At 37.6% G+C, this 27,616-nt stretch overlaps 1 protein-coding gene across 5 annotated transcripts in view; it reads left to right on the top strand.

Annotated features, from left to right (window-relative positions):
• Positions 1-10,687: 10,687 nt before the first annotated feature.
• The window catches only part of LOC132122930 (cell adhesion molecule 2-like), a 282,211-nt gene continuing 265,282 nt past the window's right edge, over positions 10,688-27,616 (top strand). For 2 of the 5 annotated variants that reach the window (XM_059533443.1, XM_059533446.1), the window contains exon 1: positions 10,688-11,005. In XM_059533443.1, the coding sequence (XP_059389426.1) occupies positions 10,945-11,005 (61 nt within the window). In that variant the 5' untranslated portion in view covers positions 10,688-10,944. The remainder of the gene's footprint in view (positions 11,006-27,616) is intronic. The other 3 variants (XM_059533445.1, XM_059533447.1, XM_059533444.1) reach the window with 2 other exon arrangements.

A 27,616-nucleotide genomic window follows, 5' to 3' on the forward strand; every position in this document is an offset into this window, starting at 1 on the left:
TTTGTCTTGTTTTCATTAAATTGTTCAAACTCACACTTGTTTCCAGCTTCTCCTTCACCCAGTTGTCACAGAACGCTCTCACCCAAAAATGGACGCACCACCTCTTTATCTGACTTTATTCACCACAGCGTCAACCGTATGGATCAGCAGCAGGAGAGCATCGCTAACACCGGACGCGCTATCCTAGCGCTGGTGGCACAGGTGTCCGAGCTCACCCAGCAGATCCACCAGCTCACCTCTCCCACTGCGCCCATCGCACCGCCTGCGCCGCCCGTCCCCCGGGACCAACCTTCTGCAGAACTTACCTAAAAATTGTTCCATGCACTTTGCCTTACAGCCCCGCAGCTTTGCCACCGAGGAGTCGAAGGTTGCGTTCACCCTGACTCTACTTTCCGGCAAGGCCGCCCTGTGGGGGACGGCGGTGTGGGAGAACCAACATCCGTGTTGCGCCTCGTTCCACACCCTCTCGGAGGAGATGAGGAGGGTCTTCGATCGAGCCGCAGCCGGCAGGGAAGCCGCCCACCAGCTCTCAGACCTACATCAAGGGACCTCCTCTGTCACGGATTACTCCATCCAGTTCCGCACCCTGGCGGCCGCGTGCCAGTGGAACGAGGCGGCGCAGTGGGATCGATTCCTGCATGGGCTGGCTGACCGTGTTCAGAAGGAGATCTACCTCCTCGAGCTGCCCCCCACACTGAACGGTCTAATCGACCTAGCCCTGTGAGTCGATGCCCGGATTAATCGGCTGGGTAGACAGACCAGTCCTACACGCCATCCCATCTCTCCGGAGAGGGGCTGCTCGATTCGAGAGAACGCGGACGGTCCCGTCGACGACCACGAACCCATGCAGGTGGGTAGAGCTCGGCTGTCCTGGAGGGAGAGAAAGCGGCGGAGGTCCCAAGGACTATGTTTGTACTGCGGAGGCTTAGGACATACCATCTATTCCTGCCCAGTAAAAGAGCCAGCCCGGTAGTAAAAATGAGGCTACTATCGGGTGGGATCTCCGCTGGGAAGTCCTCAACTACATCATCGACTGTCCTTCCGGTGAAATTGCGGTGGGAGAATCACACACACGACTGTCACGCCCTTCTGGACTCCGGGGCCGAAGGTAATTTCATCGACTCACTCCTTGCATGCCACCTGAACATTCCTGTCCTGCCTGTGTCTCTTCCATTCATGTCAACGCACTCAATAGTCAGGAACTGCCTCACGTCACTCACTACATGGAACCCATCACTCTGCTCACTTCAGGCAATCATTGCGAAACCATATCCTTTTTCTCATGGACTCCCCCATAGCTCCCATTGTCTTAGGTCACCCCTGGTTAATGAAACCTAATCCACGAGTGGATTGGGGTTCCAACACAGTCACATTGTGGGGTGAAAGTTGTCATGAGTCTTGTCTGGTTTCTGCTTGTCCTGTTATCCCTCTCTCTGTCTTTCAGAAGGAGAACATGGTATTATCAAACGTGCCCGCAGAGTATCTGGACCTGAAGGAGGTGTTCCGTAAGTCCCGTGCTGCTACTCTTCCTCCGCATCGTCCCTACGACTGTGCCATAGACTTAGTGCCAGGTAAGTCTCCGTCTAAAGGCAAATTATACTCCCTTTCTATTCCAGAGAGGGAGGCCATGGAGAAATACATTTCTGATTCCTTGGCATCTGGGTTCATCCACCCTTCCTCTTCTCCAACGGGGGCGAGATTCTTTTTTGTGGGTAAGAAGGATGGTTCTCTGCGACCTTGTATTGACTACCTAGAGCTGAACAACATTACGATAAGGAACACCTATCCATTACTACTTATGTCTTCAGCTTTTGAGAGGTTACAGGGAGCATCCGTATTCACAAAATTGGATATACGTAATGCTTATCATTTGGTCTGCATCAGGAAAGGGGATGAATGGAAAACCGCCTTTAATAACCCTAGAGGGCACTTTGAATACTTGGTGATGCCGTTCGGGCTCTCCAACTCGCCAGGGGTTTTCCAAGCACTCATTAATGACGTGTTGAGAGATATGGTAGATCAGTTTATATATGTTTACCTGGATGACATACTGATTTTTTCTTCATCTCTCCAGGAACACGTTCAACACGTCAGACGAGTGCTCCAGAAATTACTTGAGAATGGTCTTTTTGTCAAGGCGGAGAAATGCGTATTCCATGCACAATCTGTTCCCTTCCTAGGGTATATCGTCTCGTCCGAGGGAATACGTATGGACCTTGACAAGGTTAAGGCTGTGATAAATTGGCCATCTCCAGATTCCCGTAAGGCCCTACAGCGGTTTCTGGGGTTTGCCAATTTCTATCAGCGTTTTATTCGCAATTTCAGCCAACTAGCCTCACCTCTGACGGCCTTGACCTCTCCCAGTACTCCATTCAGGTGGTCGGACGCAGCTTAGACTGCGTTCACTAACCTCAAAATCCACTTCGTTTCGGCTCCCATCCTTGTGGCCCCTGACCCCACACGGCAGTTTGTGGTGGAGGTCGACACATCAGAGGTGGGGGTAGGAGCAGTGTTGTCCCAACGTGCTGCCTCGGACGATAAGGTACATCCTTGCGCGTTTTTTTTCCCCCACTTTTTTTTCGGTCGCTTTGATTTTACTTTATCGTACTGCCTGGGTTCCAAAAATGTAAAACCTGATTCTTTATCACGTCTTTTTGATCCATCCGCCCACCTGGTGACTCCTGAGTGTATTTTACCTGAGAAAGTAGTGGTCTCAGCACTCGTATGGGAGGTCGAGTCGAAGGTCAAGACGGCCTTAGAAGGGGTAACGCCTCCTTAAGGTCCGAAGTCATTCAGTGGGGTCACTGTTCTAACGTTGCTTGTCATCCAGGGATAAGTCGAACTAATGGGTTAGTTAAACAACGATTCTGGTGGCCACTTATGGCTCGTGATGTCCGCGATTTTGTTTTGGCTTGCTCAGTTTGCGCTAGTGGTAAGTCATCTAAACGACCACCTGATGGGCTCCTTCAACCGCTGTCTGTCCCTTCGAGACCCTGGTCCCACATCGCATTAGATTTTGTTACCGCCCTCCCGCCCTCTAATGGCATGACGGTCGTTTTGACCGTAGTGGACCGGTTATCGAAGGCGGCACATTTCATTCCCTTGCCCAAATTACCGACAGCCAAGGAGACAGCGGTCACTGTCCTAGATCACGTCTTTCGGCTCCATGGCCTCCCGGTAGATGTGGTTTCTGACAGCGGATCTCAATTTATATCCGAATTTTGGAAAGAGTTTTGTAAATTGCAGTTAGCTTGTCTTCAGGTTATCATCCCCAAAGTAACGGGCAGTCTGAGCGAGCCAACCAAAATTTAGAGAGGACGTTGCGACGTTTGGTCTCCAAGAATCCTTCTTCCTGGAGCCAACAACTCTCTATGGTGGAGTACGCTCACAATTCGTTACCAGTGTCAGCCACGGGCCTTTCTCCGTTCCAGTGCAACTTAGGTTACCAGCCACCAGTTTTTCCCAGTCTGGAATCCGAAGTCGTGGTCCCCTCCACTCACGCGTTTGTCCAGAGGTACCATCGCACCTGGACCAGAGCCCACGAGACTCTGCTCCGGACAAGGGAGTGCACTAAGGCCAAGGCCGATCGCCACCGGTCAAAGCCTCCCGTTTACGTCGTGGGTCAAAAAGTGTGGCTTTCTACCAATAACATTTCTCTGCGATCTGTATCTAACAAGTTAGCTCCCAAATTTATTGGCCCGTTTACTATCACCAAGATCATTAGTCCGGTGACCGTGCGCCTCAAACTACCTCCAGCGTACAGGAGGATACACCCCGCCTTTCATGTGTCCAAAATTAAACCCGTGTTTTATGCACGTATTAATCCGCCTACTCCGGTTCCCCCGCTGCCACGTCTCGTAAATAGGGAACCGACTTATTCGGTTAATCGCATTCTGGACTCGAGACGGAGGGGGAGAGGATTCCAGTACCTGGTGGACTGGGAGGGTTACGGTCCGGAGGAGAGGAGTTGGGTACCTGCTAGGGTACCTGCTACCTGCTTGGGTACATATTGGATCACTCCCTTATTGATGATTACAATCAGCAGGTAGGCCCTTCTGGGAACTCCAGGAGGTGTTCTTAGAGGGGGTGGGTACTGTCATGGTTGGTAAACTGTGATCTCTGGGTTTTGCACTTTGTGGGTGAAGTCTGTGTGTTACGCGTCTGCACTGATTAGTTTGTGGGCGTCTCCGTTAATTGTCATCAGCAGCAGCTGTCACTCATTACCCTCTCTATATATTGGCTTGTCTCATGTCTTGTGTTTGTGAGAGCGTTGTTTCATGTTGGTAACTGTTCTTTGCTTCTGTGCTGTTCTGCGTTGGATGTCCGTGTCTTCCCCCGGAACCTCATCCACTCATCGCACCTTCACAAGCATCACCACTTACCTTCGGCTCAATTCCCCGCAGTTCCTGTGCCATCCTCTCCTGCTGCCAACTCTCCACCCCCATCTGGATTACTCACCACCTTCACCATCTTGGATTGTCGTCTTCTCAGCGTTGTTTGTATTCTTGTTTATTTTGTTATCATTAAATATTGTTCATACTCGCACTTGTTTCCAGCTTCTCCTTCACCCAGTCGTCACAAAAACAAAAAGATTAGAAAGGTAGATAGATTTTTTTTTTTATGAATAGAATTAGAATAGTGAGTGTTAAAGTTAGAGGGTCAAATAAAGATGGAAGAGATGTGTTTTAAGCCGATTCTTGAAGATGGCTAAGGACTCAGCTGCCCGGATTGAGTTGGGGAGGTCATTCCACCAAGAGGGCACATTTAATTGAAAAGTCCGTAAAAGTGACTTTGTGCTTCTTTGGGATGGAACAATCAAGCGACGTTCACTTGCAGAACGCTAGCTTCTAAAGGGCACATAAGTCTGAAGTAACAAATTTAGGTAAATGTGGGTGCAGAGCCAGTGGTAGTTTTGTAGGCAATCAACAATGCCTTGAATTTTATGCGAGCAGCTATTGGAAGCCAGTGCAAATTGATAAACAGAGGTGTGACGTGTATTCTTTTTGGCTCATTAAAAATTTATCTTGTTCTGAATTAATTGTAAAGGTTTGATAGAATTGGCTGGAAGACCTGCCAAGAGGGCATTGCAATAGTCCAGCCTGGACAGAACAAGAGCTTGAACAAGGAGTTGTGCAGCATGTTCCGAAAGAAAGGGCTTGATCTTCTTGATGTTGAATAAAGCAAATCTGCAGGATCGGACCGTTTTAGCAATGTGGTCTGAGAAAGTCAGCTGATCATCAATCATAACTCCAAGGCTTCTAGCTGTTTTTGAAGGAGTTATGGTTGATGTGCCTAACTTGATGGTGAAATTGTGATGAAACGATGAGTTTGCTGGAATCATAAGCAGTTCTGTCTTGGCAAGGTTGAGTTGAAGGTGATGGTCCATCATCCAGGAAGAAATGTCTGTTAGACAAGCTGAGATGTGAATAGCTACCGTGGGATCATCAGGATGGAATGAAAGGTAGAGTTGAGTGTCATCAGCATAGCAGTGGTATGAAAAGACATGTTTCTGAATGACAGAACCTAATGATGTCATGTAGACAGAGAAGAGAAGTGGTCCAAGAACTGAGCCCTGAGGCACTCCAGTAGTTACATGTTGTGACTTGGACACCTCACCTCTCCAAGATACTTTGAAGGACCTATTTGATAGGTAAGACTCAAACCATTGAAGTGTGGTTCCTGAGATGCCTTTTGCCAGTAGGGTTGATAGGAGGATCTGGTGATTAACCGTGTCAAAAGCAGCGGACAGATCAAGCAGGATAAGTACTGAAGATTTGGATTCTGCTCTTGCCAGTCTTAGTTGAATGTCCACTTCTGAAGCCAGATTGGTTGCGGTCAAGGAGGTTGTTGTGTGTGAGAAATTTAGAGACTTGGTTGAACACAGCTCGTTCAAGTGTTTTTGCAATGAAAGGAAGAAGGGAAACTGGTCTGTAGTTCTCTAAAAGAGATGGGTTGAGGTTGGGTTTCTTAAGTAGTGGAGTTATACGTGCCTGTCTAAATGATGAGGGAAAAACACCAGTGTGGAGGGATGTGATGATGATGTGAGTGAGTGCAGGTACAACTGCAGGAGAAATGGCTTGAAGGAGATGAGATGGAATAGGATCAAGCGGGCAAGTAGTAGGGTGAAAAATAAATAAATTATAAAAAAATAAATAATACTTTGCATAAAATGGATAATGGATATAATGGATATATATGGTATGGTATAATGTATATATATATATATATATATATATATATATATATATATATATATATATATATGTGTGTGTGTGTGTGTATTGTATTTTTTTTCTGCTGTTTATGCTAAACATTTAATGCAACTTCATGTTTCTCTAAAGAACTGATATTTCAGATATGAGAAATAATGTGATAATGTGAGAATGACACTGTCTTGTTGCTGATAGAATGCCTGGAGAGCCAATTAAAGATGCTAACAACTAGGATAAACAATATTAATTTTTCCTATTGAGATCTCAAAATTATTCCAATACAAAACAACAACAGCAAAAAAAAAAAAAACATTAATAAATAATAAAAATTCCTTGTAGTCCACAAAGACATGCAAAAGTGATTCTCAGATGGATGTTTGTGTTAATTTTTCAAATTGATTCTAATATAATCTGTCAATATTTTATATTCACAAAAAAAAAAAGAAAAAAAAAAAAGTCCTCTCACATATTTTGTCATGTCCAAATGAACTTCCAGCTATATTATAGCTCAAAAATACTGATGGGGCAAATTTCAGCCAGATGTAACACGCATAAGCAATGTATTGTAGACCAGTGTTGATAATATGCAGAGGTGGAAAGAGTACAAAAATATTCTACTCAAGTAAAAGTACCATTACATTAATGAAATTTTACTTAAGTACAAGTAAAAGTACCAGTCTAAAAATCAACTCAAGTAAAAGTAAAAAGTAGCTCATTTAAAATTTACTCAGAGTAAAAATTACTTAGTTACATTTTAACAGTGGGAGGGAGTCAAAAATGGGACAGACCAAGGGTGTCAAACTCAGTTCCTGGAGGGCCACAGTCCTGCACAGTTTAGATATAACCCTAATTAAACACACCTGATCCAGCTAATCTAATCATTTAGGTTTATTTGAAAACTACATGATATGTGTGCTGGAGCAGGGTTAGAACTAAACTCTGCAGGGCTACGGCCCTCCAGGAACTGAGTTTGACACCCCTGGTATAGGTCTATTAATCTCAAACTAGTTGTTTTTAATTAAAGGAATCAGTTATTTAGAATAATAAAACATTTGGGCTGTTACCAGGCAAATCAGTATCAACAAACTCATCTTTTAATGCAGAGGAAATGCAGAAGATTCATTGGAAGTGGCATTTAGATGTATTACACTAGTGCAGGACAAGAATGCATTTAACCTGCAGTTACAAATGCATGAATAATGTTTTGATATACAAAACATAAAATGTTGAATACTCATTTGAAATTATAAGAAATTAATTATTTAAAAAAATCAAAAGATACTTTAAATGTGATATTAAAATGGCCAGTATGTGTCAGCAAGTCACTGTTAATAAGTGAGTCATTGCGATTGAACCGAATCATTTAAACGGTTGATTCATTCAGGAACGAAACATGTCACGTTGCTCAGAGACGCAAAACTGTGCTTTGGTGGCTGTGTTTGGAATTATTTTCTGTTTTAGAAATAGAGCTAAAAAAGGCAATATGGTGTCTAAAACGCAAGTCTCTTAATTAACTTGTTTACTGAACTGTTATATATATATGTATGTATGTAATATATTCATGATGATTTTTGGAGGAAAAGACGGCATTCTTTGTGTGATTTTGATTTAATGTATGAAATTATATAAATATGTGAATTTTCTGCCCCTATATCTTCAATTTTGTGATCATTCTAAACATAGGCGCCGATTTATGTTTTTCTCCGTGGGTGCTCAAGGGCGCAAGCCATTTAAAAAATAAAAAAATAGACTAGGCTATTAAAAAAATATTGCATTTCAGAACCTTAGGCTAATGGACAGCGGCCGATACAAACACACACAACAGCGTCACTTCTCAAAAATACAAACAGGATTGGAGATGAAAAGTTTAACTGACAAGTAACCGCTAATGCGTTCAGCTTCTTGGGAAATTAATGTTTTGTAAATATTGATTAAAAGACTATTGCGAAAGGACAGCGTTTCCATTAACCGATTGTTGCGACTAAAATAATGAGTTTCTGGGAATGTCTACCTCATTTATGTTTCGAGGTTTCTTTTGATAGTGGCATGGCTTTTCTTTGAGGTTTCGAATCCATTATTCATATAGGCTAAAAAAATATTTTTTTATTTTATGTATTTAACAAAGAACTTGTATTCTGTCCAAAAGTAGGCTACTTTTGTGTCCATTAGTTTTTCCTCTTTTAAACCGTATATAGGCCTATACTTGAGCAGAAAAATGTTCCCATTTAAACCCTGTTACGAACTTTAAGGAGTCTAGGGAATGTACCGTAACATTTACATATTAACGTACTGCTGGGTATGAAATGAGGTGGAAGAACATGACAGACAAAACTTTGAAAGAGAAAAAATACTGGACGTTTATTCACAAAAAGCCAAAGCCACTAGATCCAGTAAAATAATGTCGATATATCAATATTAATAGGTTTGGCTTTTTTTATAACAAATCTGTCCATTTTAGTCTGATTAATGATTAGTGATTACGGAAAGCATTAAATGATTACATACTCGCACGGCACTGTATAGTGGGGGATGGGACGTTTTCAGAGACGCTGTGATTGGTGGATAGGATATGGAACATGCATGCGACTGGTTATGTCTCTGTCACTGACAACAACATAACCAATCACAGTGTGGCAGACGCTTCATAGCGCCAACTGCAATGTTTAATTTTAAATAAATGTAGCCTACTGGCAGTCTGGCACTGGCACACGTGGGTGCTCATTTTTTCCGTGGGTGCTCGGTATTTTCCGTGGGTGCTCCACGGTATCGGCGCCTATGATTCTAAATGCATTTTAGGAGACTGAATCACACAGTGAAAGAACGCACTATAAGCGCGCACATCATTAAAACAAAAAATATGATATTATCGCAGATGATATATATAGCACACTCCTCACCACTGTCTTTTTGGCTAATTTGTGCAAAACCTCTTGCTAAAATGTCAAAGCTTCATTTTAACCACCAATGCAACGATGCAATTATTTAGCTTACCTCTACATTCTTGCGAAGGGTTGATGTCTTGTCGAGATTTTATAAGCTGCTAGTTTGGTCTTCCTAAGCAAGTACAGCTTACACTGCATAATAGAGCATACATATGGCCAGGGGTTCACTTCATTTCCTTGAGTTCAACTTCAGAATATGACGGGGTTTCGTTTTCAGCGGTGTCTGCGCCACTAACGCCTGTTTTGACCGTCTGCATCTTTCTTGTGATTTTAGCGCCAGTTTGCCCTCCTGCCCATTATTTACTGACGTAGTTTCCAGGGAGCGATTTTTTTTTTTTTTTTTTTTTTTTTTACTCAGTAATTAATGTGTTTTAAAATGTAGCGAAGTACAATACTTTAAACAAAATATACTTAAGTAAAAGTAAAATTACAGATTTAAAAAAATACTTTAAAAAGTATTAGTACACAAAAAAGCTACTCAATTACAGTAACGCGAGTAAATGTAATTCGTTACTTTCCACCTCTGATAATATGCATTAAATACAACAATATAATAATAATGTAATATAATATAATATAATATAATATAATTAATGGTTCTTTTTATCATCAGCGTTGAAATTTTTTTGAAAACTTGCCTTTTTTGTTGGGGGTGGGGGGCTGTGATAAACTTTTTTTCCAGGGTTCTTTGATAAATAGAATGTTCAGATGAACAGTCTTTATTTGAAATACAATTATTCGAAACATTGGAAATGTTATTATTTTAAACATTGGCAATAAGAAATAATTTGAGCACCAAATCAGCATATCAGAATGATTTCTGAAGGATCATGTTACACTGAAGAGTTGAGTAATGGTGCTGAAAATTCAGCTTTGATCACAGGAATAAATTACTTTTATAAAATATATTCAGACAGAATAAAAGTTATTTTAAGATGCAATCATGTTACAGTATATGATCAAATAAATACAGCTTTGGTGAGCATAAGAAACTCCTTTAAAAAAAATAAGAACATATACATATCTTAATTATTCCTAGCTTTTAGCCATCAATATATTAAATATTTATTAAAAATCAAATGTGGTATGTGAGAGCTTCCTGTTATAACCCCTTGTGTTAATAACTCTCATGATTATGATTATGACAAATATAGGACTATAAACTGTCCCAATTTATGCAATCTGGGTACATCCCTCCTCATCAACATATCTATACCCATTAGCATGATCACAAATCAAATTATATAACCATGACAATTATACTTGTACTACAAGTCAGTGATTTCACCCCTGTAGCTCATTCCAACAGCCTTGATGTCCCGTACTAATCAACAACATGCACGGTATTTTCAATTAAACGGGCATATTACTGTGATTACAGGAGCACAATTAATACGGCACAGTCAAATGTAACATGAACACTGTTGTCTAAAGTGTAACGAAATATCCCAACCTACAGAAAGTTATAAATCCGCGTATCGGTAATGCGTCTCCATGTGTCAGTCTGAAGTGGGCGGGACCCGCGTCATGCGGCGCTCTGGAGAGGTAGAGACTCAGACAGGGGCTGAAGTGCCACTTTCTCAGCATTGTCAGTGCGGGCAGCATCTTCTCCCAGCCCGGGTACAGTAACTGCTGCACGCGACATATCCTTCGGATCGGGACAGGAGATTCGGGTTTGCTCCATCCATGCGATCCGAGCCCGACTGAGAGCGCACCATCCACCTGGATAAGCGGCATCAGCATCAGCCTCAGTGCAGGGAGAAGACGGACGCAAGCATCGCCACGAGAATATGATGCTCCACCAGCACTTGCTTTTTGTGCTCTACAGCTTCAGTGGGATTGTCATTAAAGGTAAGAACCCTGGGATGTGTGATGCCCTCTGGGTGTGGTGGGAGTTGGCAGGGAGAACGGAAATGCCAGTCTGATTCACATAATCATAAGCCCCGTGTTCAATTACATCAGAGTTAATATGTCATAAATAGCTCGGGCTTTTGGACAGGTCATATACAGTACGTGTGTTTAGTGACATGATGATGACAGTGCAGATTTGAGTTCAGCGCACATTCTTTTACATGTGTGTGGGAAGTTGTTTGGAGTTCATTTCAACGATGTTTGCGACCCACCATCCATCAAATGAGCAACTTTAGATGCAGAGCATTTAGTAAGCATGTGCTCGTTCCAAACTGATTCGTAAGGTTCGCTTACGCAGCACAACAACTCAATTACGCGCAGTTTTCAGTGTGGTTTGATGCATCTTATGGGTTGCATTTATTCAATTATCAACTTTGGGAACACCGGTTCAGTAACGACCTTCTTATTCCAAACTGATTCAAACGGTTCATGTTTTTTTTATATATAAAATCTGCAATGCAATCGCAGTTACGTGCAGGTGTGTACAATGTTCATGCTGTGATTTGACCGTGCAAAACAAGTTGAACTTGACTCACCACGGGTGATGGATGTCTAATGCAAGCTCTTTTTTTTCTTTTTTTTTTTGTATTAGTTGGTCAGCCCTGGTTTAAGTCGCACGTTTCAAGCGCATCGCGCTCTGGTAGCTATTTGCAAGAGTCTGCATCTTGGGGTCGTCGCATAAGATTTTCTCTTCGAGTCGCACAATGTGCAAGTAAAGGCTGGAGATACAGCCTATGCATTTATTTACAGTAACAGTTGTTAAACTGTGTAGTTGATGGAGAGAAGGAATATTTTAGGACGGACAGATGTGCATGGAGCTCCGGCGGTCAGACTGCAGCGAATATCCGACTTTGACTGTCTCTGAATCCGGGAGGCGGATCGCGCGCCGCCGCGCCCCACGGGTCACGGATCTCACAGTTCTCTCTCAGCACTTACACTCCTTTGGGGTTTTCATTATTTGATAGATAGATAGATAGATAGATAGATAGATAGATAGATAGATAGATAGATAGATAGATAGATAGATAGATAGATAGATAAAATAAATAACCACTGACGAAGTATACTGCCACTGTAAAAACATGACTCGCTGACTTTTATTGACTTGTAGTCCATATATGTGTCTTCCTAGAGAGCTACAGCTGGCTACTGCATAAAGAGTCAATATTATGTTACAGCACTAATATTGATTATTGATGTGGTTTATGTCTCAGTAGATACAGTATATATTTTGTGTAATGAACACCATGTAGATGAGACTGGTGGAGTGTTGCAACATGTTGTTGTTGTTGTTTTGCAATAAATGTCTCAGTCACTGATATAACATTTCCATATTTTCCAGTTTTGTTATCACCTGCTTATTTTTAAACTATGTACAGTAATGTCATAATATAAAGTGCTGATGTTACATACTCCTCCAATAGCTTTGGTGATTGTGAGTTGTAACAGCAGGAGGGGTGGGCTGTAACACCAACTGAAAACCTGAACATACACATATCTATTAATCGTTGGTAATCACATTATATGTGCTGAAAATAGTTATTATGGTCCATTTCATTGTGATTCTCAATGTAAACATAAAACTTTCACAACTGAATTCAAAACAGCAGATAGAAACATGATACGTACATTAGAAAATGTACATTTATTTCTGCACAAGCTTTAATAATGACCGTCTATATGTAAACGCGGTGAGCATGAAAAAAACATATTTATATAGTAATGATAAATCCCAGAGATATTTAACATTTATATACACTGCTGTGATCTTTACATTATTTTATTTTTATTTTTATCCCATTAAGAAAGCTGCTGTTAAATTCAGACAGGATCATTGTGAGTCTTTTGTAACGTTATGACTAAATCAGACCAAAAACAATGCAACAACAGGTGAAGGTTACAATTTATTTTTAAGGTGTCCTTGTTACAGCGTAATTATAAATTGTAATACTGAGTAATATTAAGTAACAACATGTAATTACTATAGGTTTAGGATTAGGGCTTAGTTAAGGGTTCGCTGTGTGTAATTAGACTGTCATTACTGGACTAAGTAATTAGTCCAGTAATGGACTAATGGACTCCGCTGTTCGGAGATGGATTGTGGGTATGTAGATGTCGGCATATGTTAGGTTTGGCAGTGTCTGTGCTGACTACATATCTCTAAAATTATTCTCGGATCTTGGTGAAGATCAAAACAAAATTATTGATTTTTTTTTCTTGATATTGGTTCTCAGGTGTTTTTAAATTCACTGTGGTTGTGTTCCCTCGCTGATGGCCATAAATATGTCGGCTGTGAGGAAAATGTCATGTGATATGATATTTCCATAGTTTTATCAGTGTAGGACATTGCAGTGTCGGACAGAGCAGTGTATGATAACGTTTCAGTGATAGAAGTAGTCTAGAGTCCAAGCAATCAAGAATTATTATTTTAGGTTTTTGTTTTTATTTAGAGAAGAGAGCTGGTTTTATTTCTTAGATGTTTATTTTCTTTATGTAAGATAGCTGAGTAGATCATTCTTGCTTATGTTAGTTATATACAGTCAACTTGCTGCTTGCTTGACTAATAGAGTTAAATGCTTTACCTTAATGTGTCACATTCATAAGGGTGACTCTGAATAGTATTTGAATAATTAATATCCCAAGGATCCCTGCCGTAAGCTGTCAGGTTTTTTTTTCTTTCTTCTTTTTGCTCTTCTCCAGCTGTTTGATTCTTATCTTTTCTTAAAAGCATTGACTGTGCTGTAGCTCAATGCTCAAAATTACGAGATTAAATTATGAGTCATGAAAAGTCAGGACAATTTTTGTGCCATAATTTAGATTTTTATAATCATGACTTTTATGTAAGTTTCGGATTGTCATAGTTGGCTTCTTTTCTGTCATAATATTGCCTTTTTATGTTATGATGACTTTTTTTCGTATCAAATTTAAGCCTTTTACATCCAAATCACACCTTTTTCTATCTCATAGTTATGATTTCATATCTCATAATTTTGAGTTGTGGTCATAATAATGATCTAATTTATGTGTGTGTGTGTGTGTGTGTGTGTGTGTGTATATATATATGTAAGATCATTGTGATTTAGAGATGTAAAATGTCAAAATTACCTTCAGTTATATAGTTATATCGTAACTATGACTTTTTTGTCATAGTTAATTGTCATAAACATATTCCTACTTGGTATAAATGGCCTTCCACAGAATACAGAGTTTCAAGGATTACTGGAAAGGATTTCATTGATTTATTCATGGATTTTTTTCTTCTCTTTTTAATTTTTTTCTATTCTTCTTACTCGTCTTCTTCTTTTTTTTATGTATCCACTTTTAATGGTTCTCCAAATTATAAATAAATATGATAGCTTTTGAGGAGGACAAATTAAAGTAAGAAAGATGTCACTTTACATCTTAATTTTTTTTTTTTTATATATATATATATATATATATAATTTTCAATCATTATCTTATGACCCCCAAGTGGGCTCCGGCCCCCTTATTGACAACCATTCCCATTAAGGGAAGATATTTTTCAGCATTACTAGAATTATTACTCAGATAGGGTCATCTTTTTATTGATCGATGGGATGTGTGAAAGAATCATTGATACAGAATCAATCCTGCATCTCCCAAATGAGCACCACGACCACCATGTACTACCACACTCAACATGTCCGACAGGTCAGTGCTTTCTTTAAAGCGCCAAAGTCTCCTACATTTAACCCAAAGCATTAAAGTGCACTTGATATTTGAAGTCCCCTACATCTCCACATAAATGTCGGACAGATCAAAACAATATTGCATGGTGTCTTAATAGCGATATAAAACTCAAGGTCTCCAATTACATCTGTGACCACACATTTACTGTAGGTTAGGGCTTCACAGCACCTTTACAGTCATATTCCCATTAGAGCAGCTTCTTTCCCACCTTAGTTAACAATCCACACAGAAAAAGGCTGGCTTTCTGTGAATGTGTCATACAAATTGGGCCTGAGGGACTAAAAAGCCCCTGAAACATCTTGCGGCACAGTCGCCCGAGGGCCCAGCTAAACGTGCAGATAGATCCTGTGTCAGCTGAGTGTTTAAGGTAGTGTGTCGGCAGCTGAAGTGCAGCATTAGCGCATCACAGCGTTTTGATGTGAGGTGTGACGTGGAGAATGCTTTATGCTCTCTATTAAAGATGCTCTCTCCTCACCTCGGAGGGTTAGCTTATCCGAGCAGAATGGGCTGTAAGCCGCTGAGTGCCGGCCATGGAGCTATGCTCAGTAATCCAGTAAAGGACAGCAGGCTGTGTGCAGAGAGAAGCCAAGCCTCTCTCCTTTGTGCTGGGTGACAGATCTACATCTGTACAGATGAGTCAAAGACGCGCTATCAAAAAAACAAACAAAAAAAAACACATTGAATAAGAGCTGAGAAGAGGCCTGGATGACAGCTAGTGCTTTATGCTCTTAAACAAGGAGGAGGTATTTTTGTCTTTGTTGTTGTATTTTTAGGTACATCATCAGCTCTTCTAGGATGTTTTTTATGCATTCAGATAAATAAATAAATGTATAAAAACTCTTATTAATGAGGTTTCATAACAACGTACACCATCAGTAGGGGAGAGTGGGGTAAGATGTGTCACCTTGGAGCATCAAGGTCTAAAAATATATATGCTGTATTACTGAATGCAGATTATGATGTTATTTTTGGCTCAAGCCATGAATGATTAAATGAGGCTATGGGTTGAAGTATGCCAAATGCAGTGTTATTTTTGTATGGTATAGCTTTTATTATTATTTTGAATTAGCTTTTCTTATTGTTTTTAGTTTAATTTTGATGTTCACATTTCAGTTAAAGTTTTGTAATTTTTGCAATGTGCTTTTGCATTATATATATATATATATATATATATATATACAGTACAGACCAAAAGTTTGGACACACCTTCTTATTCAAAGAGTTGTCTTTATTTTCATGACTATGAAAATTGTAGTTTCACACTGAAGGCATCAAAACTATGAATTAACACATGTGGAATTATATATGGAATTATATACATAACAAAAAAGTGTGAAACAACTGAAAATATGTCATATTCTAGGTTCTTCAAAGTAGCCACCTTTTGCTTTGATTACTGCTTTGCACACTCTTGGCATTCTCTTGATGAGCTTCAAGAGGTAGTCACCTGAAATGGTCTTCCAACAGTCTTGAAGAAGTTCCCCGAGAGATGCTTAGCACTTGTTGGCCCTTTTGCCTTCTGTCTGCGGTCCAGCTCACCCCTAAACCATCTCGATTGGGTTCAGGTCTGGTGACTGTGGAAGCCAGGTCATCTGGCGCAGCACCCCATCACTCTCCTTCTTGGTCAAATAGCCCTTGATGCCTTCAGTGTGACTAAAATAAAGAAAACTCTTTGAATGAGAAGGTGTGTCCAAACTTTTGGTCTGTACTGTGTATATATATAACAGTAATATCTATACAGCTTTAATTTATTCATATTTCTGTTTTAGTTTTAGCAATTTTCTTCTTCAATTTAATTATTTCAGATATCTTCTAAGGCAACATTCCTATGTTTTTTTTTTAATCAGATATTCATATTTTGTTTTATTTCATCTTTATTTCAATACCTGTTTCTAATAGTTTTAGTTGGAACAATATATATATATATATATATATATATATATATATATATATATAATCTATATAGCTTAATTTTTTTTTCAGTTTTAGTAATTTTAGTACTTCAACGTAAATTTATTTAAACTTTTTTTAAGTTGATATTTTTTCCATCTATTCTATTCTATTCTATTCTATTCTATTCTATTATTTTATATTATATTATGTTATATTTAGCTGTATTTCAGTAACAATTTTTAATAGTTTTAGTTAACAATAGCTATATATATATATATATATATATATATATATATATATATATATATGTATATATATATATATATATATATATATATATTTATAAATTTATATATATTTAAATTATTTTTATTACTTCAACTTAAGCTTTTCTATTTTTTTATTATTAGTATTATTATTTTATAATACATTTTTATAGAGAGTTTAATAGCTGGTTGCTTCATGGGAATGTTGCGTTAGTCACTCAAATAATATAGACACAAAATATACCTCATCAGTCTTTTTTATGAAAAGTAATGCTATATAATAATTCAGTGAAGTAGCATTCCCATTATATTGTGCACACAGATCTTTTCTTATAGCCTCATACCTAAATATTAGGTCACTTTCATTAACTGTGGATTGAACCTGTAACTCCCTACAAGAATGAAATGCTGTTTTTAGTCAAATGATTAAACTGACATTGGCCGTTGCCCAGAGTGCCGTCTCGTAGGCTGTTGTAAAGCCTTCAGGGCAGGTGAATTACTTCATTAGGTTTATGTAATTGCACATGTCCAGCTACAAATGTGTGGGATGTAGATTCCGTTTGAGTTCATGCTTATTGGCTCAATGCTGCTGATTAATCTAGATTGTGGAGTAATTCGGTTTGTCTAGTCCTAACTGCGACCATTATAGCTCGACATGACAGATGTCGTAATGACATGTTTGTTCCTGTAGGCTGTAATGAGTTAGCTCTGAGCAGATTCAGATGTAAGTGCAGTTAAAGTACCGTGCCTATGAACGACTTCTGTAATGAAAGGAATGATATTCCTCGCTTGAGAAGCCCATAATAACTCTACTGATAAATGGTGCTGTGACATGCACAATTAATAAGATCACCTACCTTCAGGCAAACAGACATGATAATTATCTTCTGTTGGCGACCCATTGGCCACAGAACAAGCAGAAGCTCAGATAAAGATTATATTTGAAGTTTGGACTTTAAATATTACATCTATTCTTTATCTCTAAGTGGAGATAAAGAGGACATTTCTGAAAGAGGCTCAAAATTACTAACTCCTCTGCTCATTAGAATAGTGTCCTTTCCGACTTCTTTTATTTACTCTTTGATTTATTAAGTACCATCTCATGTGTATCAACTGGTTAACTAATAAGTGAGGGTTATTAAAAGGGAGGTAACTTAAAAGTGGCTGCTGCTAAAGGGATCACAGCATGTGAATGTGCACAAAATACGCAGGACTTAATTGTTTACCGAAAATGTCACACGCTAAAATTATATGATTGTCACCCATGCAGAAAATGATCAGCAAACTCTCATTGACATTGGCACTTTCTTTCGTTATATTTAGAGGACAATTTGCATTGGCTAATTAATTCATAGTAGAGACAACCAACTGTTTCTGTGGGCGGAGCTTATCTGGTGGAAGAAAATGACAGTTTTAAAGGAGCAGTCTATGGAAGCCATGGAATCATCAATCAAAAAAAGTTTTGAGTTTAGATTTCAAAAGCCTGAGATTATATCTCACAATTCTGATAAAGAAAGACCATATAAAGACCAAACTAGGAGATATAAACGTCCATTTGCGAGATAAAATAGCTAAATGTTATGTAAAAGGATTAATTTACTGATATTGTGTGAATAATATGCAGGCATTCAATCAATAAAACTTAACTGTAGTCGGATTATAAGTATTTTAAAATGTACTATGATGTATTTACAAGCATTTATTAATTTATTTGTAATATGATTACATATAATTCAGATTTTATATAATCAGTTACTGACTGCACTGTACTTAGAGTTTACTTACCTGATAAACTACTATAAGTATATTAATATAAACTTCATGGATTTATAGGTAGTTTCAGGGTCAGTCTCTAGTTGTTACCCAGTTATTGTAATTATTATAATAATGCACATGCAGAAAATAACCAGGTTACACTTTATTTTAAGCTGTCCTTTTTCCAGTGTAATTATACATTTAAATACTGAGTAATAATAATTAACTAATGTACTTAAGTGGTTAGGGTTAGGGTTTGGTTTAGGGTTGCTTCCATGTAATTATGCATAATTAATTGTTAATATAATAGTAAGTACATGCAATGTGTAACAAGGATGCCTTAAAATAAAAGTGTAAGCAAGAACTATGAAATTGAAGTGCTAACTGAAATAGCTAAAACGGCATTGTATAATTTGTAGAGGTTCTATGGAAGCTCAAAAATTGTGAAAACATTTTAATAAGAAATAAATATGAAGTCTTTGAGTAGAAAACAATCCAGAACTAGTTTGTACATTCTCTACTTTAGCTGTGTGAGCACCACAGATGGATCAGCGAGGCCACTGTTCTCAAGCAGCCACACTTTGGGGTTGTTTCCGAGTCTTTTGGCTCTTCTGCTGAATCTAATATTTGGCTGAAAATGAAGCAGAGTCTTCATCTCATCAGCTGTCTGACCTTTAAACAGAGTCCCTCACCCTCTCTCTTAGAAGAATGTCCTCACACTGCCTGCGGATGAGAACCACACAATGAATTTAATTTACTCTGCAACACCGAGCTGCTCTGCTTTTTCTTTCTGTGGCCTCGCCATGAATTGAAGAAATAGCCATCCATGCTGTTTTTACACATCTGACCAGCTATATATCAACAATGCACTTGCTATTGTGCAGCAAAGCGAAACTAGGCCTGCAACAAACTATATGATTACTTTTTCCTTTATTGAAAAAATGTAAGGCACTATATCTTCATTATTCATTAATTATATTGCAGATGCTCTTCTTATTAAGTAATGTCACTTGCATAATGGGACTTCGGTAAAGTATTATTAATGTATCAGTTTTAATATAACTACTTTTGGTCAAAATGATTGCATCCCTTTCTCTGTCGTGCATAAGATTGACAGGCATAAGCAAGTACTCTGTTTGAAGTTTGACATTTGATCATTATTTTGCTATTTTACAAAATGGAAATTGTGGATTTATAAGAAAGTAATAGTTAAATGTAAGTTTAAATTTAAAAAAAAATGTATGTCCTGTACTTAAGTACATATGTTAAGAATCTGTATTTTAATTTTAAAAAATGTATGTTAGTACATTACAGAGCAAAATATCTTTTTACTCCACTGAATTTTGGACAATCAAGTTATTTCTTATTATTTAGAAGTGAAGAAATCAAGACCTGCAAATAAACTTGATAGAAATGTCCAGTTTGTGAATAAATCATTCTGATCAAAGTTTGTTTGTTAAACAAGCAATAAATACAGTTACATACAGTTGAAGCCACATTACAAAATTACATAAAATAGCAGAAACTATTGTCATTTTCTAATTGCCATTTAAAGGTAACTAATCAAACCTTATTCCAGGAACAGGAATTGTCTCCATAAATAACTTCTGCAGTACTTCATATATGTAATGAGTTCAGGAGGGTTGCTCAAGTCCCAGCAACATGGTTTTGCTTAGTGTATACTGCTAATGTCCTAAAGAACTTTATCTTCCAACACTCCAACATCTGCTGGGCTGTCTTTAATGGATGCACCTTCCAATCTTATGACATAGATTCCCTAGAAGTCTTCATTGAGTCTTTTGGATCACCTCCTGATTGCTTGCAAAGTCTGTATCCTAGAGATAAGACTCTCGCGGTGAAGGAATTTCCCTTGTGGAATTTTGAGTGGCTTAATAGCGCAGTATTATCGCCATCCATATATATATATGTGTGTATGTGTGTGTGTGTGTGTGTGTGTGTTTATGTGTTACGATATAAGGAGGTCATATTCAGAAAACAATGAAACTGAAACCAAATAGATTGAATCAGGAAGTGAACAGAAGAAAATAATAACAAAATAACGATCCACATAACCTGACAATAAGATCGTTAGGGTATTGTTAGGAGGCTCAGCTGACCAGTAATGTGTCGATGCTAAGACAGAGATTTGGCTTTTCCTTGTATCATTTAAGACATTTTAAGGACCTGCGGAAACTCTTATTACTTGTGTTTATAAATGTGAAAAGGCGATACAGTGCTTCCTTTACCTTAGGCGAAACTGTTTTCTCCATCAGTAAAGTTGTGATATTCCTTCAATTCTCCAAAGCTAGGTAGCAATGAAGTAAGAAAACCATGATCAAATGCATGCTGTTAAAAAAAAAAGATATAAAAAATAATAGCAAATACATTTTCAATTGTATGCAGAAGTCGAATGTGGCATTATTTGTACTTGCTTCTGTGCTATAGCACATTTTACTGGGACTTGAGTATCGTAGAAAGAGCACAGGAGGCTTTATTTTAACTGCTCATATCATTAATAAGACGGAAAACCACTTTGAATTTTAATAATTTATCCCATCCTCTGTGCCACAAGCACACGTACATGTATGTATGTATAACTGTTATATACACTACAGTCCTTACTCTACAGAGAGTCATGTGCTTTCACATCTCCCAACCACACAAAATAATCGATTAACGGCGCAATAAACCGACTTTCAGACTTTCTCCCAAAACAGACTTTCAGAAACATTAAGAGAAATTAAAGACTTTGATGTAACGCAAAGAAAACTTTAGATTTTCTTCATCAAATGCATTGGAAATAGTCACATCCTTTTTTTTTAGAATGGCGAAATTAAACCCTTTACATAAGTTTAACGATTAATTATTAAGTAGTAAGTGGTAAAATTAAAAAGTTTAAGTGTTTTGGCAAATTTTTTTTTTATATTTGTGTTGTTTTAACAAAACCGAGCCCACTTATTGCAGCCTAATAATTTATTTATTTATTAATAGAAAATCATTACAACATTAAGTTTTCAGACACTCAAAATGGGAGAACAAACATTCCATCTGCCACTTATTTAGAAAGCCATTTTAAAAACTTGTAGTAAGAGACTATAAAGAGACTGTATCTATTTCGTCAAAACAGCAATCAAAGGAAAGCTGCACGATGAGAGAAATCAAAAGCGTGTGGCACTACATCTCAATGATGCCGGTGAGGCAACATAATGGTGGCAGATGGAGATAACAGCAACTCAAATTGAAAGCGTAATCAAAGATTAAACAGGCAAAGGCGACGGCTATTTATTAAGTGGGTATTGCTGTGATACAGGCGTGAAGACGTGCAATAATTGATTTCTGTCCTTAATTCATTTGAGGAGACAATTTAATCTAATCAGCGAAGGAGGGGACCTATGGCAGAGTACATCTGCTTGGCAGGCTTCATAACAGAGAAACAATGCAAGGGTTATCAGAAATGAAAAGATAGTGTTTAAAGATGATTTTATGTTTTCTCTTTTTTTCTCTCTTCAGTCAATTATATATGTAAGCCATTTTAGGTTGAAACATTGTATCTCTGTGGTTTTTTTTTTTTTTTAAACAATAACATTTTTTGTTATAGAATTAAAGAGTAACTCAACCAGTGGTTTGAGTTTGTCATATATTTATTAGACCATTAGCGTGTTGTTCAGGAAACCTGTTTGAGAAAACAAAATAATTTTGCACAAAATGACTTTACTTTTAGCAAGATGATTAAGAAAAGAGATGTCAATCTCTGCATCAAAATGGGAAAATCGTTTGACCTCCTCACCATATATCCTTCAAATTCCTTTGCTTCACTCATAAGTGAAATGTTATGATTGCGAACCCAACTTTCGACAAAGTGTGGGAGAGAAAAGAACGAACGTTAGTTGACAGTGTTATAAAAAGGTTGTGTGAGGCAAGAGAAACAAGGCTGAATACAGACAGATTTGCAAGTGAAGGTGGTGTGGAGGTTGGCGGGGAAGCTAGGAGGGAGAATGAGGTTGTGTGTGGGGGGCGGGATAAAAGCGCATCAACTTCATGACCTCGAAAAGGAGAATCAACACTTGGAACAAGAACTGCATGCCAATAGAAAGGTAGGTGAAGGCCTGAGCAACCGAGACTGTAAGATTTGTCAAAGAAATAACCATAAAGTGGAAAAAGATAAAAATTACAGCAAGAGAGGAGAGGTTGTGCATGGTGTCTTTGGGAGGCTGGCAATGGGGGCAAAAAGCGAATGGCAAAATAAAGAGTTGAAAAATATTTGCAGCAGTGTGGGAATGGCAATATAATGTGACACACATTAATTTGACAGACACTTTGTTCCTCTGTACAGTAAATATACCAAACTCAGTAACGGTAAAAAAAACCCAACAACTTCTATTCCTTTTCAAACTAATTATAATTATTTTCATGCAACTCCTTTCACAATACTACATTTTGACCCTGAAAATTTTTACCATAGTGCATGATTTGTAAACTAATACATTTTGACATTTGCATGACCTAACAAGCTCTATATCTGTTGTCTTTCTGACATATTAAACTTGCTCTGTAGCCCATCTGATAGAGTGTTGCACTTGCAATGCACAGCACTCAGGTACAAGTCACCTAAACACAAATCACACAAAAACACTTATAGAGGCACGGTTGCTTCAACAATTGCGTTTTTGTCTCATGTTTGCTTTTGTTAACATTATCAGTTAGGTTTAAAGTTTAGTGAAGATGTTTATTGATTTCAAACATGGCAGAGCGTGAACCTTTTAGAGCCATTCACTGGACATTTAATTTCTGAACTGGTGAGATACCTACAACAACCAGCGTAATAATATGTTGCCACATTAACATTTTGAAACATGTATCCCTGATCTGTTTCAGGGAAGATCGCATTTGAAAATATTGGACTACATGCGGTGGAAAGAAACAAATTAAATATGGCAATGTTTACATGACCAATTACAGCAGGAAGGGAAAAGAGATCTCTGTGAAAGGACTGTGGGCAGTCCATACAGTAGGAAAGATGAAAATTAGGGCAAGAAGGTGTGAGCGAGAAACAAGGGTTTGAGGATGACAACCTGTCCCTTCACCAATTGAAAATTAATTGGTAAGAAGATGCCTGGAGCATTTTCAGTCACAGATGGGCAGATAATACTAAAATTAACAGTATATATAGAGATGAGCAAATATCAACCTGCAGTTAAAACCATCAACAGCGAAGGCTCTGAGAATGATATAACCAGAAGTTCTTATAAAGTTTGCTGTTGCCTAAAACTTTTATTTTCTCCCACTCAACACCTTAAGTCACACGTTTCTTTAATTTGCTCTTTAGTTATCTTTAAGGTATATGTGTATACAAAAATCTGACATTCCAAGTAACATAGCTGTGTTAATAGTAGGTGTTTAATTATATATTTCATCAGTGTTTTAACTCATTATATGTGACCTTGATGTAAAGCTTTAGACTCTCTTTATATAATTAATCTGTAGTCATATACTGTATATGCACATGTTCTAGTACATAACTTGCACATGTTCAAGTTCAATCATTAATTGATAAATCAAACTCAAATGGGATGCTTAACAAAAGTCAGTTGCATTCTTTGTATGGTGAAATTAAATTACCATTGAAGCTCAACAACTGAAATATCTCCCATGAGTGAATTCATAGAAATGTTAATGGAGACTGCAGAGCTGTATGTTTACATATGTAAGATTATATCCATAGAGTGTGGGGAAAGTTGTTTTAGATTGCACTAAACCTTCAATTTGAATTGTGTTTATGTTTCAATAAATTTACTGAACGGGAAATATAAATTTATAGGCTAAAGTTATTTCTCATATGTCTAATAAATATACTAACAACAATAATAATAATAATAATCAAAATTATATATATATATATATATATATATATATATATATATATATATATATATAATAGATTATAATAATAGATTATAATATTTTTAATAAATTATTAATTTAAAAATAATAAGCATTTACCTTTTAACGCCACTCACCAGAAATGTAATTTCCGAGCTGCTGTAATACCTATAACAACAAACGTAATAATACACTGACACATTCATGGTTATCTGTTTCAGGGGAAAATAAACATGCTTTTAGCTTTTAAGTCACTGAAAAAATTGGACCACCTGCAGTGGAGATAATCATATTAAATATAATTATGGCAATGTTTACATGACCAGTTAGAAAAGGAAGGAGAATGGAGATGGTGTTTAATTATACATTTCACTGTGCTTTATCTCATTATCTGTGGCCTTGACTGCATCATCCGACAGACTTTGAGAACTCAATGGCTTTTGTTAAAACAACCACTGAACTTTCTAATGTTTGCATCCCCTTCCACGGGTAGTTGACTCGTCAGGGTAAGGGTTAGGGTTAGGGTTATCACTCAAATCAAAAATGCATTATGGGTGTTGGCAAAAGGGAACACCAAAGCTTTTTTGTTTTCTTTAGTGATATTCAGTAGCCTCCATTTTTTTTTATAACGTTTCTGCTGCATAGTCTGCCAAATTTTATTGGGAATCTATGTCATATTTTAATTTAACTTGAAAAGTGATATTAAAATTTGTTGAATTATAATCACATACTTTACATGATCTTTAATATGTTAATCAACAAATGTATGTCACAAGAAAATATTAAAATGAATTCATATTAATTATTATGTTTAAGCATTTTTTTCTGCGCACTGCAGACACGCAACCTCTTAAATATAATGATTATTGCCCAAAAGGTGGGTTAGATGAACTTCAGAAAGTTAGATAAACATATGATTTAAACTAATCCGCCACTGATTAAAACGAATAAGTCATATTGACCTATCGAGTCTTTGTGAGAAATCTGCTAATTTCCTCCTCGCTACAAATTGTGGAGGAGCTTTATTAGACCGAATATGTTTCGACTCATTTCTATGTATCAGTAAACGTGACGTTTAAGGATACAAGCACACACTTGCGCATACAAGACACATTTCAGCGAAGGACCACCTCTGAGATAAACTGAAATGAAATATGGTCATGACAGAGAGCAGCAGTTCAGCTGTCGCACATAATTATTGTGACTTCGCATTAAATGCATGTCTGTGCATGTGTGAGTGTCAGAGTGAGTGAACGAGTGTAGAAACCAACGGTTTAGCCCCTCTAAGCTGTCAGGTCTCTGGTTCTCTTACTTTAACCTTTTCTGTGCTTGTTGAATGTGATATTCAGGGCTGAGATGCGGCACAGTAATGTCAGATAATGGTGCAAGCACTCTGTGCACCTACTGGTTAATGTCTCTCCATCTATGTACTAGCAAACACTCCAGTGATTACAGATTTAATCTCATGCAGACACTGTGTATGTATTAGACCATGGAGTTACCTGAAATTACCTGAACTATCTCAACCGCTGGTTCTCCCAGATAATGATGAGTTGTTTTTCTCACTGTCAGTCTCTCTGTCTCCAATTTATATCAACTCATTTTCACCTCAGAGTTAACAAAAAACGTAAACACATCTTTAGTTATCATAATATGACTTGAAATATACAGTACAGACCAAAAGTTTGGACACACCTTCTCATTCAAAGAGTTTTCTTTATTTTGATGACTATGAAAATAGTAGAGTCACACTGAAGGCATCAAGGGCTATTTGACCAAGAAGGAGAGTGATGGGGTGCTGCACCAGATGACCTGGCCTCCACAGTCACCGGACCTGAACCCAATCGAGATGGTTTAGGGGTGAGCTGGACCGCAGACAGAAGGCAAAAGGGCCAACAAGTGCTAAGCATCTCTCGGGGAACTCCTTCAAGACTGTTGGAAGACCATTTCAGGTGACTACCTCTTGAAGCTCATCAAGAGAATGCCAAGAGTGTGCAAAGCAGTAATCAAAGCAAAAGGTGGCTACTTTGAAGAACCTAAAATATGACATATTTTCAGTTGTTTCACACTTTTTTGTTATGTATATAATTCCATATATAATTCAACATGTGTTAAGTCATAGTTTTGATGCCTTCAGTGTGAATCTACAATTTTCATAGTCATGAAAATAAATAAAACTCTTTGAATGGGAAGGTGTGTCCAAACTTTTGGTCTCTACTGTATGTATCACATTATATAATATGACATTGCATTTCATCAGACTTTATGAAGTCCTGCAATTACAAACATGACATAACTTAGTTTTTACCATTATTTCACTTTTTATTATGCAGATTATGTTTCTATTTGTGTTTTTACTATGGATGGCAAAGATAACACGTTAATAGCATGCAATTACATATTTATACATATTTAATTGCAGTAATGTGATGCGTAATTCAATTCGTTCAAATTGATTCAGGAATACAATGGCTCTGTTTATGAGGGGGCCACTGAATCATTGGTTCACCCGATTCATTCAAAACACGGATTCATTCAGAAATTCAACATAGATGTGTTGAGTTGCACAAGAGTTCTGTTGTGGCTTTATAAGTAATATTTTCATTAGAAAAATGTAGAAAAAACAGGCAATATTGCATTAAAATATATATAATACAACATTAACATTTTTTTTTTGTGAACTTTTGCGTAATATCAATGCCACATTTGCACTTGTGCTATTCAGGACAAAAACAACACTCGTTGCTCATGTAATATTGCTTAACTATATCATATGATATAAATATAGACAAAATCTTATGAAATTTTATGAAACTCAAGCGAAGAAGGGAAATTCTAACACAGATTCACAGATTTTCTATGATTCAAATATACAACAATCACAGAAAACACTGAAATTGAATGAATTTTGACATATGCTTTGTAGTTTGTATTTTAGCACTTGGTAGTTTGATTTATTAAAAACACCTCACAGGTCCCTAATTGAGCACTCATTTATCTGTATATTGGAGAAAGACAGTACTTTTATTTACATAACTTATTGATA

The sequence above is a fragment of the Carassius carassius genome, chromosome 41 (genome assembly GCF_963082965.1).
Source record: "Carassius carassius chromosome 41, fCarCar2.1, whole genome shotgun sequence".
Lineage (NCBI taxonomy): Eukaryota > Metazoa > Chordata > Actinopteri > Cypriniformes > Cyprinidae > Carassius > Carassius carassius.